The sequence below is a fragment of the Ylistrum balloti genome, unplaced genomic scaffold, assembly GCF_031769215.1.
Source record: "Ylistrum balloti isolate Yb309-2 unplaced genomic scaffold, AGI_CSIRO_Ybal_v1 Utg370830, whole genome shotgun sequence".
Taxonomy (NCBI): domain Eukaryota; kingdom Metazoa; phylum Mollusca; class Bivalvia; order Pectinida; family Pectinidae; genus Ylistrum; species Ylistrum balloti.
Genome location: NW_026782479.1, coordinates 549647 through 567021, shown reverse-complemented (window position 1 = coordinate 567021; position 17375 = coordinate 549647). Strand labels below are relative to the sequence as shown.

At 35.5% G+C, this 17375-nt stretch overlaps 1 protein-coding gene across 1 annotated transcript; it reads right to left on the bottom strand.

Annotated features, from left to right (window-relative positions):
- Positions 1-7388: 7388 nt before the first annotated feature.
- On the bottom strand, positions 7389-8450 carry LOC132558839 (palmitoyltransferase ZDHHC15-like). Its single transcript, XM_060223452.1, has one exon. The coding sequence runs from the start codon at positions 8448-8450 to the stop codon at positions 7389-7391; it is 1062 nt and encodes a 353-aa protein (XP_060079435.1).
- Positions 8451-17375: the final 8925 nt, after the last annotated feature.

Genomic DNA, 17375 nt, shown 5'->3' with positions numbered 1-17375 from the left:
TTGAGAAAATAACTTTTAATAGTCTGGTTAGTAATGTTTTATTGAAAAAGTATCAAATTTGAATGTATGTTGATCAAAGTGTAAACCTTACATAAAATAAATATTATCATTGTTATTACAAGTTAACCATTAATAACTATTAACATATAAGCGCATCTAAAATGCTGTAACCGAGTCCTTCTTTAAATTTATACTGTATCATAAATTATTGATTGTTTTGGGCCACGCATCAGCAACTTACCTATGATATACCTGCAATAGCTTGCTTCTTACAGAATAAGTAGCTCATAAATTTCTGTAGTAACTTCCGAGTCGTTTGGAAGCTCTGCAAAACTGACTCTTTCAAACGCACAAATGATCTAGTGCATGATGTAGTATTTTAAACAAAATGCGACCTTTGCAGGAGGAGACGTTGCAATTCATAAGTAAATACTTCGGCAAGTAAGCCTTGTACAGTGTTCTCGTATTGAGGAGGGAAGGGACGGGGGTAAGGAGGGTTGTTGGCAACCCCTGACTCTGGATTCCCGGACGAAATAGAGTAAACATATTTAATATTTGAACGTTGATTAGTGTGGCGAGAGTGTGAAGAAGTTATTTGGTAATAATTGTAGAAAAACTTTTTTTTAAATTCCATTTTACTAATTAGGACTTCTCATCAAAAGATGAAATGACATTGCTTTAGTTATGTTTCTTATCATTATTCTTCTTCCGAGTTTGTGGGTTTATGATCTTTTAAACGGTAAGGGATAGGCACGCAACCTATATAGTATGTTATGGAAGTCATCTGAAATTGTTAATGTCGCATTTTTAAGTAGGTCAAAAATCTAATATCGCCGCCATGACCCAATTACCAGAAATTTCTAAAACCAGCAATTACTCGAAAAATATTTGTCCTACAAATTTGCTACAATATAATCTATGTAGAGGAGTTTCATATCTATTTTTTTTTCTACGTGTTAATAGAAATTCTTTCATACAAAAAAGCTCGCCAAGGGTTCAAGGTCACCTTATAATAGAAAAAAAAAAACTTCGATTTTTTTTCCCCTACAGTTCAATGCAGAATTTAAAGTGCAGACAAAACGTTTGAACTAGAATTACTCCAAGATCCTACAATGAAATTTTGTATAATTGTTATGGAATAGATTTGGTTACGTGCCCTGTAAATTCTGACGTGATGTTCAAACAAAGTGGCCGCCATGACGCCACATTTGATTTTTGCCCTAACGTCAATATCTCAATAATAACGTGACATTCTGAAATCATCTTTGGATATGGTATGTAGAATTGAAAATAAATGGCACTTCTTATAGGACATTTTGTGTTAAACGTCAATATCCGGTTTTCAGTAGGGGTCAAAGTTAAAAAGTGCAATTTATGGTACTAAACTACCAGAAACTTCTCAAGTTTGGAAAGGCCTAGAGGTTCGATAGTTCACACATACATTGCTAAGGTACTTGTCTATTAAGTTTGTTAATATGGAAGACCTTGATCCACTTTCTAGATCACTGGGGTCAATTATATTAATATCATTAAATGACGTTTTCTTAGTTTTTAAGAGGAAAACGATTACTTGATTTGGTCAATAGCCTTCTGCGGAGACTCGCTTTTGATTGGAATAAGCCAAACTTTCATAATAGACTTCCGGTTTTCCTTAGGGGTTAAATGTATACGAAACTTCTTCTCAAGTTTGGGAAGACCTATATACTTGATATCTAATACATATTAAGTTAATATAATTATCCATAAATGTTATTGATATGGATTACCTTGACCCACTTTCAAATACAGTACGCTCAGTACTTTGATCTCTTACTATCGATGACTCCTTTTGTACTTTGATTTCATACAGAGTGCCAATATATTGCAGGCATTGTCTTTAATTACAGGCCAAAAAAGGTGGAAAGCCCGTCAAAATTGTCTATGACAATTTCTAGTTACACATTTTGTTTTATTTATTAAATATGTTTAATGATATAGTACCAAATAATATAATATAAGATCTCGCATAGACGTAAAGGTCAAACCACTTGGGCCTTGGGTTGTATGGTCTTTAGGCTGAAATACCAGGAGGCCATGGGCTATACCCGTCATATATAAGATTTTTTCACAATACCTTAGTGCACTTCTAGTTTCTCAGCGACAGTCATCGACGGTGGTTTGATCATCAGAACACACCTATATGCCATACCGCGGCGTCCGTTGTCCGTCCGTCCTGCGTCCGTCAACTTTTCATTTAAACAACTTCTTCTGAAATACCGAAAGGTCTAGAGTTATCATATTTGCCTGGAAGGTTCCTTTGATGAAGCCCAACAAAGTATACAAAAATAATAATACCTTGACCCGTATTCAAGGTCACAGAGGTCACATGTGTTAAAACCTGTAAACGACTTCTTCCAAAATACCGGAAGGCCTAGAATCATTATATATGGCTGGAAGGTTCCTTTGATGAAGCCTGACAAAGTTTACGAAAAAAAATAACCTTGACTCATATATAAGGTCACAAAGGTCAAATGTGTTAAAACATTTAAATGACTTCTTCCAAAATACCGGAAGGCCTAGAATCATTATATATGACTGGAAGTTACCTTTGATGAAGCCCAACAAAGTTTGCAAAAATAAATGACTTTGACTCATATTGAAGGTCACAGATGTCAAATGTGTTAAAACCTTTAAACGACTTCTGCCAAAATACCGGAAGGCCTAAAATCATTATATTTGGCTGGAAGGTTCCTTTGATGAAGTCCATCAAAGGTTGCGAATAGAAATTACTTTGTCCCATATTCAAGGTCACAGAGGTCAAATGTGTGAAAACCTTTAAGCGATTTCTGCCAAAATCGGGGAGGCCTAGAATCATTATATATGGATAGAAGGTTCCTTTGATGAAGCCCAACACAGTTTGCAAAAGGAAATGACCTTGACCCATATTCAAGATCGCAGAACTAAAATGTGTTAAAACCTCTAAACGATTTCTCAACAAATACCGGAAGGCCTAGAATCATTATATTAGGCTACTCTGTTCCTCTTATGGTGCCCTACAAAGTTTGCTAAAAGAAATAGCCTTAACCAATCTTCAAGGTTACAGGAGTCAAAAGTGTTAAAACGTTTAAACAATTTCTTCTGAAATATCGAAAAGCCTAGAATCATTATAATTTGCCAGTATGTTCCTTTAATAAAGACCAAGAACGTTTGCAAAAAGAAATGACCTTGACCCATAGTCAAGGTCACAGGCGTCAAATATGTTAAACGTGGAAAATATGCACAGATATAGTACTGTTGGTCATAAAGATCCAGGTGAGCGATACAGGCCCTCTGGGCCTCTTGTTAAGATAGGCATTAGTACCAAGCATGAACCTGGCAGAGTCATTGAACTCTCCATCTGTTGTATAATTGTTAATTATAATCGACCCCTTCACACTATATAAACTTCAGGATACGTGATAACGTACCAGCATTACAATAGTGATGCCCCGTCTCTGTGTTTTATTTTGAAGTCATACACACTCAGCTCAGTACACCATATGTCTTGTCGACCAGTAGGGTCATAGCAACCAAGGGCTATGACCTATCGTTTGTTCCCCCATTCCTTTTTTTTCCTGATCACCTGCTCTAAGCGTTTTCTACCATGTCGAGTTAAAATTGCACCAACACCCCATCCCAATGCATCTGTGTACATGACAAATTGTTAGAATTGATCAGATAAAACTGGTGATGATGACAATGCTTGCCTGAAGAATTAAAGATATTCTTTAATCCAATGAAAATTTGCATCCTTGAGAGTTTTACCTCAGAGGTGTTTCCCTTAATAAAACAAAAAGGGCCATACTCCCACAGCATTGAATAGAAATGGATAGTTAAGTACCTTCCTTTTATTTCAAAGGTCCGTAAGGGGCAATGTTGCTCCCTGAAAAGTTACTCATTAACATATTCATGCAAAATATACATTTTTACATACTCGTAAACGGTGACGATATTTGACGAAGCGGTAATGTTGAATGAGTTGCCGATAGTCGTATGATTATATCTGAAAAGTTATTTTCGTTATGATGGTATAAAATGCACAGTTAACATTGAAAATTGCTTTCGCATAAATAAGTGTGTGCGGTATGTGGTGTGTGATTTCTATCATTACCAACACGTTAACTGTTGTCATTTTCTATCCGAGAGCCCAGCAAGTCCCCTCTGTTGATGCAGTTCAATTGATGGTAGTGGGAATTCCGAGAGTAATTTACAGCAGTTTTGTTGTACACTTTTAATGCATAACATATCTTTAGTATCAAATATAGCATTCCGTGTCTTTTTAAAACGAATTTCGGAAGATTTCTATGATTGACGACATCTGAGCTGTGATTATGGCTGTTTTTTAGACGAAGATAAAAAGTTCCATTTATATTGATTGACTTTACCACCGATGCCGATTTTTCAAAAGTGCGACTTTGAAGCCTATATTGATATGAAACTTTTTGTCATTAGTAGAATACATCCAACAATCTGAATTCTGGTGTTCATTTGAATAATTTCAACAATATCTTATTAAAAAAATATCGCATTTTCATGCAAATATTCCCTTTACCCGTCTCATCTCTTGGTTTAATCGTCCTTTAAAAATAAAATAACGAAAACTTATCAGATGTACAACGCATTTTGAATGGTTTAGGCTATGCTCTTTCTCTCTATGTAAATTTGGTATAACATAAATGTCATTTAGAGAATGCACGTTTCGAAATTCGATGACGATGTTTAAATGTTGTTCCTAAATCATGTCCCGTGACTTATGAAATGCATATGAACCCAAAACGGCACTATGATGTCGGTTGCGACACGTATCAATTATGTCAGTGTCTATGAGTCCTGCACCGGGTAGGACTTGATGAAATTATGGCACGGAATAAAAACTGGGTATCTTCAAAACTATTGAAAATCAACATCGATGGTGGTGCGTTTGGATGAACACCATCTTTTGATACCTAGAGTCTTTGGAAATATATATAAAATATTCTGAGTGGAGTCGAGCAATTCTCGGACAAAATTACTTACACTATGATCAGTAAAGCCTAAAGCCCGCCGCTGCCACCGAATGTAAGCCCACTAATATATATACAAGTGTTACAGGGTCCTAGAACATCCACCACTCACAGCGAGACCTCGGGAATGACAGACCAGCTATATTTATCCGTCATCCATGTCAAACACTTACGACACAACGTGGAAATACGGCATAATGAAAGATATGCTTGATATAGGTATCAGAGGTTGTCTACCAAATTCTATTTCAAATTTTCTATCAGATAGAGTATTTCAAGTTCAGAATGGAACGACCCTTTTCGATGTTCATCAACAGAAAATGGGTGTACCATAAGCAGCATGCTCTCTGTAAAACTTTTTGGACTTAAAATTAACAATATTGTCAAAACATTATCCCCTCCAGTGGAGGGCGCTCTCTATGTCAATGACTTCATTATATGCTATCGATCTAAGCATATGTATACCATTGAAAGACAAGTTCAAACATGTTTAAATAGATTTCATATTTGGGCAGATGAAAATGGATTTAAATTTTCACAATCAAAAACTATTTGTAAGCATGTTTGTCAAGTGCGGAAACACGACGATTCAAATCTCTCTCATTGTGGTGTACCCATTCGGTTGTTGAGCAAGGAGAGTTGAAAGTAAAGTTCTGTTAAGACTTTATAGAGATTTTATTTGATCAAAATTAGACCACGGTTCCATTGCGTATGGATCTGCTAGACCTTCATATCTGAAATTATTATTCATCATCAGGGTCTGAAGCTCGCTCTCGGAGCTTTTAAGACCACACATATAGCAAGCCTCTATGTAGAGGCTAACAAATCATTACTGTATAGCCGCCGCGAAATAAATTGGCTTTGTAATACACAATTCAGTTAAAGTCAAATCCTGCCTGTTCACTTGTATTTGATCAAAAATATAAAACTTTGTTTAAAAAAAACAAAGGCCATTGCACCATTCGGTAATCGAATTTCCGCTCTTTTACAAAACATAAATATTGAAATAGACCAAATTCAGTCACTTGGAACGATGGAAATTTCACTCTGGCTCTTGTATTCACCTAAAGTTGACTTTTCACTTCATGAAAGGGTTAAATCAGACACAGACAGTTACACCTTCCGTTCAACCTTATCGAAATTGCAATAAGTTGCAAAATATCAACATTTATCTACTGACGGTTCAAATGATAATGATAAGGTTGTTACGGCCACGGTTACACAAAATGAAACCTATGGATGTTGGCTACCTCGCCTTTGAATATATTCAAACAAAGAAAGTAAAGAGAGTTGTTCAGACTCACTTTTACAAAGTTATAGCAATAGAAATATCACCAATATTTTCCTTCGTTATACATTAATACTATATCTCGAGCTTGCCTTAAACTTTCGTCTTGTTTTTGCTTGCTTCCTAGGCACATGGGAATACCAGGCAATGAAAAAGCAGATCATGCCGCAAAGGCAGATTTATCGCTGCCACCTGTTGGTTTTTAAACTTCATTTTACTGATTTTAAACTATCTATCAAACAATTTTAACAGCTGGCAGGAGGAATGGAATCAATACAAAAACAACAAATTACATTCCTTAAAACCTATAATCGGTGAATGGTCTCCATGCTATAGAGACAACCACCGAGACAAAGTTGCCCTTGCCCGTCTTCGGCCATACATACCTTACGCGTTCATATATGTTGAAAGGCTGCTGCATAGGATGTGATGACCCATTCACCGTTACACATTTTGACCTTTCTTTCTACTCGAAAAGTGTTTTTTTTATCGCAACGTTACGAGTTTAAAAACTTTTTGAAACTGTCGAGATTTATAAAATTCTAGGTTATATGAAAGATGTTGGTCTGTATTATAGGACATGAAATGTTATTTTGATCTTTTGTGATAGTTTAATCATCTAAGATTTTTACTTTTAGCTTTTAGTTCGTTTGATGTTATTTCCTTTCGGGTCGCTGTGTCTTCCACCGGTTGATGACCCTGATGACCTTTTTATGTGTTGACGGGCCAGTACGATTGTCACAATAATAATAATAATGATAATTTTGTGAAGTAATTAAAGGAATGAGAAGATGAAGAGTTACCTCCCATGAAAAATCAACATCGAAAAAATATCAACAATAAAGTCATGAGCTAAATATGTTTTAACTTTAATGTTCATTCATATAGTTGTATGTCAACATCACAGAAACTATCACATTCCAAAGTTACAACTTCGAAATTTAAAACTTATTGGATTATCTTAAACATAGCGTTCAATATTTGTACAAGTATGTATAGAAATGGCGACATCATGCTTAAGAATTTCAATTTAGCAACAGAACTATATAAGAATTACTGATCTTAAGTTTGTTATTAAGTCAGTTGGTTTTTCCTTGCAGATTAGCATTATGATCAACTTTGATTCCTTCCCAAGTCTTACCGTCGTCTCTCTGTCGAAATATTACCTGCATTGGAAAAAGGAAGTTTAAAACCCAGAAATCGCCAAAAACAGAACGGAAATTACGATTAATACTATTGAAGTTCCGGACAGGTACAGATTTCGTCAATTCATATAGCGTTTTTCCTTTCGCAATTATGGCGATTTGTGAATTGAAATAAAAGAATCCTATCACACCAAACATGAACTCCAGATACACGTGTAGAATCATAACACACACGTGTAAGGACATGGCGTCAACCGTTCCGAACAGCCAGCGGTACAACGCAATCGGAGGAATGAAATCTGTCCAGGCGTAGCTGTACGGATAATAAAACACTTGTAGGTATTTAAATTGAAAACAACCACTTACTAAGCCAACGGCTGCAACATAAAATGTTAACACAACAAAATATCTCTGGTTTTTAAATCCGATACATTTCCCAACCATGTAGCAATGGTGATCACGCTTAAGAATACACACTTTGCACAAATTGCAGTGATGAGTACGAGGCGGCTGGTAGATTTTACAGATTTCACAATATTTCCATAAAAATCCGGAATCGTCCACCTCCTCCGATTCAGGTATTGGAATAGCACATCCGTTATGATTGAGAAGCGACACAAAATGGTCGGGCGGGTTCTCCCATCGGTCGCTCAGTCCTTGTATATCGGGTCGATCTTTAGTGTTAGACATGCTTGTATCATAAAGAATTGTACATATGTAGTTGACTACACACTGTATCGCGGTAAACGTGACGAGAACTTTGAGGTAATACTGTGTCCAGTCGTCGTAGTCTTCAAACAGATAGGGAATTATGTAATAATGAAACATAAACAGCTGTGTAGGGGTCTGAAATATCAACAAACCCCTCACCCACCTTGGAGCAGACAATTTGACTCGATTGTCAACTGCTTGATCGTTGTAATGATCTCGAAATTTGTCCATCAATGTCTGAGGTTTCTGTTGGTCGCTGATATCCAAAACCACGTCGTTCTCCATTTTGAATCTAAAAACGACAAGAACAAGATATATTAGTTTGTTTCGATAACGTTAAAACACTATATATCGGACTCATTCGCCCACAATTTAAGAAAGGTTTACTACTTTTCCAAACCTATATGCTATCTGCAGCTTTAAAACACACAAAATGTGAACTGAACAAATCGTCACCCACTGTTTAATTGGTGTCATTTGTTCCCAAAGTTGAAAATCCGTTTTCGAATTAGTAAGTGGTAAAATCTTTTCCTGTCTTTCAAGTCAATCAGGTCCGGAAACGTTTACGTGATTAGTTTTTAGACTTTGGTTGTTGTTAGACCTACATACTTACGGATTTTAGCAAACACATATCAAACTCGCAAACTTTCTGATTAATTCTAATTACATCGTCTTATCTTTGACACATTTCCGCCCTCGTTTTGTATCAGTCACTGTAAAAGATGTTGCTAAGGTTGTTCTCAACAATATTCACTTGTTTATTTTCTATTGGCAATATATAAAATGATTGCATCCTATTAGGTAGTACGCGATGTTTCTCGGTCCAAGGGAGATAATTCCTATTCAGGAAATGGTTTTCAGGATTTGGCAGTGATTTTACTTTGTGACAGCATCATTATGTCTTTGATAGATTGTGCAGCCATACATTGTAAGTTCACTGTTAATGCCATATGTGAATTTAGCCGAACAGGCATAGGACCGTATATGTAATAAAGGGAAAGGCAGAGCCTGATGCAGGGGAGGTTTTTAACTAACAGTGATATTTGAGGAGAATGGTATCGAAATCGGTTTTAGTCTTTTCTTAACATAATGATTTGAAGGTCCAATTGATAAAATATCCGATGACTTTCTCTGACTTTTATCATGTTTTCATCAAATGTTATCGTTTGTAATGAACACTGATACAGAATATCAGTATCTATTCCAATTTTCCTTTGAGGTCTAAAGACAAATTCCATTCTTTTTGACGAAAGGAATTCTGCCACAATGCAAGTGTCGACAGAGGCCGTACTATCTACGATAATTTTCACTGACGCTGATATCTTATAACTCGTACATTGTGGTATAAATAACACATATAATACCGACATACCATCCAAATCTTATTTCAGACTCAAAACCAAACAAATGGGGGTGGGGGGTGGGGGGTGGGGGGATTGAGACAAAACGTGGAAACAAATATCTACACACTGGTCTCTGTAGGAGTATCCTACACGGTAAAGTGAATCTGATAACAGACTTACTGATCGGGCAAAGCGCATAACATTGAAATGACACGGATGTGAAAAAGAGAAATATCGAGGTCGGAAGTGTGGATAGAGAGAACCGCTGACAAGCATCTATCCAGATATTTTGTAAACGAATATTCAATAGATAAATGAATATTTGCGACGTAATGTACACTGTTTAACCAGACTCTTTAACTACCCGATATCCTATGATATATGACATTTCAGTATTACGTCACTAATGCAGCACGTGAAGCAATATTAACAGAATTCGCTTGACCACGACACACTCCCCAAGCTGACCAATATGTGGTGTTCTCCAGTTAAGCGAGAGTTTTGGATAAGACTGTTTAACTGTACACAATATATGATCAGTGCGATATGATGGTCGCTTGTTTTAAGTGTAGCTGCGCATGCGTTTTCTTCTATAATCGAATTTGAAAAACATATAACACACCTTTGCAGATATGCTTCTAGGCAACTTACTCTCTAAAAGAGACCGGGGCAGTCTTACTAAGACAGGAGTCTTAATGATGTTAAAAGGATTTTGATCCGTCTAATTCTAAATATTGTCTAATTGTCCTCGTATTTTTGTACAGTTTCAAGAGCGTTTCGTTTCAAGAAAACTGATATGCTCCCCCATTCTAATTAAGGTAAAAACTTGATATGGTATATGCATAACGCATTAAATATATGGTATCCGATTGTTTTAAGATTTTAAATTATATTTGGCCATCAATTTTACATTTTTTTATCAGAAAAAGAAAAATGTTTATATAATCATCGTCTTGTCACAGATTGATTCAGGTGAAGATTGAAATGGGGAACATTTTAACATATCGGAAGAGAACTGAGATTTTTCGAATATAAACATATTCATGCAAATTGTTGTTATAATTACGTGTATTGTGATATTGTAAAGATATAAAATCCTATTTTAATTGGTCGTAAAAATAACAATACAGTGTTAATGTCGTTATGCTTTCCTTGATAACGGCGATTCATATTACAATGTGAACTCAATGATTATTTCTTCACCAACCAAAAGTTAAATCGATATCCCGGATCTAAATCAGAAGAATAAAAAATAAAACCTGTTATAAACGTAACGAACCCAGACACGTAAGGGAATACGTGTATTAGAGTATGATGTCACCTTACTAGACCCAAGTAGCGGGAATTTCCCTTCAGTCGAGTGGTAGAGTGTCCGCTATAGACCGAAGGGTCGCTAGTTCGAACCCCGATGGAGACATGGCTATTTGTCATTACTACCTATTATAGTTGAAGTGTCGTCAACTCACCTGATTTCGTCAGGTCTACCTGCTACTGACCACAGGATCAACCTGCTCAAATCCAGGAAACTACTAGAACCACCTAATACTTCTTGAGTTTTTTTCAGTATTTGAAAAAAATCTAAATCCAGTTTTGGGTCTAACGTGGTCAAATTTATGCTAAAACACAATCAAGAACCTTACCTCAACACAAATAAATTTAAGGTATGTACAAAAGTTTTAATTAAAAGGTATTTTTCCTTGATGAACGTTTAAAATACCATGTCATCCTTGATTTTGAAGGAATATTACAAGATGTGACGAGAGGTTGGCGACACTGTAAATGCAATGTTCATGTGTTCAATACATAACCATCAACTCTGAAAATCCAGGAAGTACGTCGAACCTGTGACGAGTCTACGTCGTGTTATTTGTGTAGCCGGGGTTAATTTGTGTACCAGAAGCTACCTGTGTTTCAGTGGGTCATTTGTGTATCAGAAGAGTATTTATTATAATGGTATGCTGTTCTGATTTCGATTTCATCTTAATAAATATAGAGTTAGTATTATACAGGTGCAGCTAACGTTAAGTGGACACTGGTATCTGTCACAGTAAATTTTCTTAGATCGCTGCAATCAGTGACATAAGTCTACAATACACATTCCACAAAGTAATAAATCGACGACCCGGATCTGCACGTAGTTATATAATACACGGTCACTGACCGACATGACACAGAGAACGCATTACATCAGGAACTCAGATCAAGGTTACCCACAGGGTCACTGACTGGCATGTCGCCGAGAACGCATTACACCAGGGAGTCGGATCGAGATTACCCACCGGGTCACTGACTGTCATGACACCGAGAACGAATTACACCAGGGAGTCGGATCGAGATTACCAGTTAAACGTTATGAATTATATAATAAACAAATAAATACTCCGTTATTTCCATACTGATAACATTAAAGGACACTCATGTATCCAAAAATTAGTTACATACCTGTTCGTGTAGAACGTGTGCGGAGACGTGTGTAGAAGACTTTCACCTTAACTGACCATGGTCAATATGTCCAAGCTTGCCGTGGTCACGGGTCACCTAACTTCGGACAGGTGATCGTACATGTACGGGTTGTGATTGTTTACTGGTTGCTCCTGGTAACGTCATTTGAGGACTTCGATTTTACATACAGTTAGAACTGAGAGATTAACCTTGACACGTGTAGTTTTAACATGGCACAAATCACTGAATAGAAAAACTCAATGAGTCACAAACGAGAACGTATATCTCCGTGGGAACTTTTTAGGAAATCAACACCAAGTGAAGTGAAATTTAAATCCGTTTTAATGGCGGAGTCAGTTTAATCAAGGATTTAATCAAGCTCAACATTTGTCCGAAAAATGATCTTTTTGCGTATTGGTACTTTTTTTGTATGAAAATGGATAACAAATTTAGCATTGACATACGCACGTAGTCCCGTCAGTGCTAACACAGGTATTTAAACTATCACTTAGCCGACCCTACAAATCGCCATACTTAGGCTAATCAATATATATATATATATGTACATTATATACAAATAAACACATGTCCCATTACAATGACACATGTGTAAAAAAAATCGATTCATGCAGTTTTTTTTACAAGCGTTCGAATGTACATATATCTACACATTGTTTGCGTGACATGGCCACACTAATATTTTCCTGACAAAATTCGCTTGCTTAAGATTGTTTGAAATAATGATCGTAATAATATGGCAGGATCGACTTTTAATATAATGTGAATTGTATTGTCTCCGTAATTGTTAAATCTTGTTTATTAGTTTACGTCTATACTGTATCTTGTTCATTAGTCACGTGTATACTTCAGTGGTTAGTCTCGTTGTTGCCGCTTTATATAGTGTCGTTTGGTCATTGGTCAGCTTAATTTTGTCTTACGTCACAGTCTTAAGTCATATATTATTGATTTTTTATTTATTTATTTAGCGGTATTTGTAAGTTGTGGTCATTGTTTGTCTGACCGACCGGTGGAACGGACGCTTCGTAACAGTAATCTTGAAATACCTGCGAACTAGTAAAATTAGTTTCTATTTATTTCAATATCCGACAATATAATCTAGGTATTGTTAAGATTACGATCATACTTACCTGTATTTTCATATCTTTATGATGTTGCGGGATTTCAAATTCATGTATTTGGATCTGCTTGAATGTCATTTATTCAAGTCTATATTCTCATACTTTCATCAGGATTACAGTCTATTTGTTTGTACTCATAAGACATATGTTTCATTTGTAACTGTACAGACTTTACCTAACTATCGATCGGTCAATATAAAAAAAAATAGACACATCTGTTTGTCAGCGAACTTTGCGCCACACACAGGTAATTTAGTCAATGTATTTATACACGAGGTACTAATCATAACTGCTGATACTGTTCATACTTGTGTTCTACAGTAACAAGTGTAGTGTGGTCGGATGAAGCTAGTAGCAAAGTAACGAACGAGATTTACGATGCTAGAAACTTGATCGAAAGTTCAATCGACGGGCTTACTGACTCTAGAGATAGCATTGATACATGTTTAGAATGTTTTGTAGAAACCACTCGTTCTTTATTTGATAAATTTTGTCTTACTAGTAGATGAGCATTAAATTGTTCATGTCCTTGTCATATTGTTACTACTGTAAACAGAGGACCAGATAAACCCTGGTTTAATACCAGTTGTAGATCGTTGTACAAAAACTATAAAAGTGCATTATCGGTGTTTAATGGTGATCGGTCATTGGCCAATAGAGTAAGGCGTACAAAGCTAAAAAAAAAACGTTATAAGGTTTGTGAAAGGAAATTGAAGCGTGAATATCTAAGGATGGAATGGCACATGCTTGATTTGTTAAAACGTAATAACCCTAAAGAGTTTTATCGCCATTTTCGAGTCGTAAGTCATGTAAGACTGGTGATATACCTTTATCTGATTTTTTCAAGTATTTTAAAGATTTGGCAGGTGAAACTGATGACAATGATTTCATGAAAGACAAAAATACTGATTGTGTGTATCCTGACCTGGATGTAGATTTAGACATTAATGAATTATTGACTGTAATTAAGAGTGTATCTCGGAGTAAATCTGCTGGTATTGATATGATTCTTGATGAATATTTTATTCAATATAAAGAAATATTTTCACCTATTCTATGAAGGTTATTTAATACAATGTTACAAATAGGATATTTTCCGGAGTCTTGGGCTAAGGGCGTTATTATTCCTTTACATAAAAAGGCTGATAAAATAATGTTAATAATAAGGGGAATCACATTAATTAGCCATTTAGCCAAATTATTCACGTCATTGTTGAATAATCGCCTATTAAAATGGAGTACACGAGAAAATATTGTTTCTGATGCTCAGTTTATTGAAAGCTGCAAGATTGTGACAAAGAATACAGATGTGTCGTTCTAACCCCGGTTATAGAGTAGTTGGGAAAAAGCTATCAGCGACATAGGTCGTCACAACTGATACTCACTGCTGTTAGCAAAAAACAAAAACAAAAATCAAACAAGTGAAAACAAAAACAAAACAAAAAGAAACAAAAAAGAAAAAGAAAAAACAAAACAAAACCAAAACAAACAAAAATAAAAAATTATTCCTTCTGAATAGATGTTGATAAATAACATGCAAAAAACAGTCTGTATCTGTTGAATAAAGACTTTCCCCGGTCTTATTTATGCGTTGAATCTTGCTTTTGTCGATTTCGTGGGGTGATATATTGAGTTGCTCTAGAGACATATTCATCACCAACTGCGAAGAGCAGGTCATTAAATCAGTTAAGACGGTTGAGTTGTGTTCTTCCGATTTTGGGACTGGTCAGGAAATCAAAATGGCTGATAGAGGGCTATTTCGTGAGAAGTATTTGGTGCTTCTCCACCCTTATTGGTTACTAATACACACAACCTAAATGACACATATCACGATTCTATACATTTGAGCTAATCAGAAGGGGTCATGTTGTAGGTTATATTAGGCATGACCCGTGTGACCTAGTAGTGTTGTGGCTTCATCCCGGGAAAATATCAACCAAATGTCACGATTGTTGGCCCCTTGGTTATTGAGAAGCCGTTTTAACTTCAAAGGGAAAACAGACACCGAACGGAAGGACGGATGCCGCACCACAGCATTAACTTACTTAACCCGTAGGGCCAGGTGTGTTAAAATGAATATATTTTTTAAAAATGATCGCAAGTATTTACATACATACCGATAATATTTTTTTCCTTTAAAACTCGGATATCCTTCACAAATACGCATGTACCTGTAACGACGAAAAATAATCCCCATACAGTTCCGTTAAATGACGTAAATAAGAGTTCGGAACGTATTGATGTAAGGAATATGGGGTCAATATTTATGTTCTTTGAAAACTTTTTTGCCATACCATTACCGCAGTTAACTTTTCTTACCGGTCGGTTGTACTTGATATCGAACACATTTATCAAACATTCATACGTAACCTATATCTAAGGATTAAATAGGCCATATAGAAGGTTTCAGAACGTTTACGTCAGCGACGTAAAATGAAGAAAAATAATTAAATAAAACCGAGTTTCGTCTGAAAAATATCAATGTTAATAGGTATTGTTACCATATTTTACCAAGCACAATTGAAAATTATAAGGCTTTCTGCTACCGTTTTGAAAATAAAAGTTATGTTCTTAAAGAGAAAAATGGTATTAAAACCCCAGAAAGGTTAATTGACTTAAATATATATGCAATAGATTTGCAAACGATACAAGCAGTCTCCTATCCATCTTTTATCTGTTCCCGGTATCGTATCCGAATAATTGTGATAACAAATCCATGTTATTTGCAAATTTCAGAGTGACTGATGTGATCGGTACCTTTTCAAAGCCTAAATAACATTTTATTGTTTAGTACAAGTTTTATTAGTTTAAAGTGTATCGACTGAACGTGTAGATGTGGGAAAATAAAATATTTATGTTACATTAGTAAAATTTGGCTTGTGTATTGTTCCAGTTCCATTGCTGCGCAGTGCTGCTTATAACGTATATCCCGTTTCTTTGTGTATATTTTTCAGTTTTTCTGATTCTGGAATCGACGTAAAATGCAGACCTCTATTTTGTTCATCTTGTTGTGTGTTTTGCTGAAAGGTAAGGTATCATCAGTGTATTGAATATAGCACAGAATTTCTCTACTCAATACTTACCCCTATGGTGTCATCTGAAATCAAACATATTTTATAAGCATAAAACAATGTTTTGGGATGAACTAAGAAATGTATATCTATATCATAAATTTATTATAGTTTCTAAGCGGCCTCAAATTTTTTCCAACTTATTCCTTGGCTTCACTGACGAGACCTAGGAAGACGAAACAGCTGTATGATGCGTTTTACAATTCACTATATTTATATTTGGCCGTATTGCAACGTTTATTCAATAAACAAATAAACAAAAACATAGTGACATATCTAGTGCACATACTTATGATGATCTAGTAGATCCTTTCTAGTACTTTATTCTGATTTGTTTGGTTTTTACTAACTGATTAACTAGCTTGGTGCTAGGTATTCTATGTCTTTTATTATTCTTGTTTATAGGGTATTTAACAATCAACATTTTCATTTAATTTCCATTTAAGCAAAGGAACAATTCGATGTGTAGCAAAATTATTGTCATAATCTACTGATGATGATGATGATGATGATGATGATGATGATGATGATGATAATGATGATGATGATGATGATGATTGTATTAATAAGTTCTTATGTTCATGTGCTGTATTACAAACGCTGAAAACACAATCTTTATTTCTTAAGCGGATTAGGGAAGAGTTCTACCACGTTTATGTCTAAAAACCTTTAAAATAAACCCTATTGACATAAATTACAAGCCTAGCATTGTGATAGACCAAAGACAATTGTAGTCTCGGATGAATCTTTGGGGAGAAGATGTTTTATTTGTTGTATTGACCAGGGGTTGTACTTCGCGAGTCGGATTCATTGTAAACGAAGCCTGCATAGAGAAGTCTTTGAACAAAGTAATTTTCTCTGCGCGAATTCCTCTCAGACCAGAATTGAGAGAATGTGAAAAGAAAATGTTGATCATAGATGTATACATTACTGAACAATATTAAATCAAAAATTGTACAAAAGACACAGAGGTGAAAAGAACCTTTTAAAACAAATCTCACCTTATATATTGTAAAAATTAATCAACCTGTATCATACAATTGTTTAGTCCTTCTAGATTAAGACCTGCTATTAATGTTTAAGATAAACACATTAAAACCTCTTTCAATTGGTTTTTAGCTTCGAGTGGAACTTACACATTCCATAAACACGGAGAAGTGACCAACATGCAATTTACCGAAAAGCAGGTGATTCCTGGACCGAGGTCAAGATTAC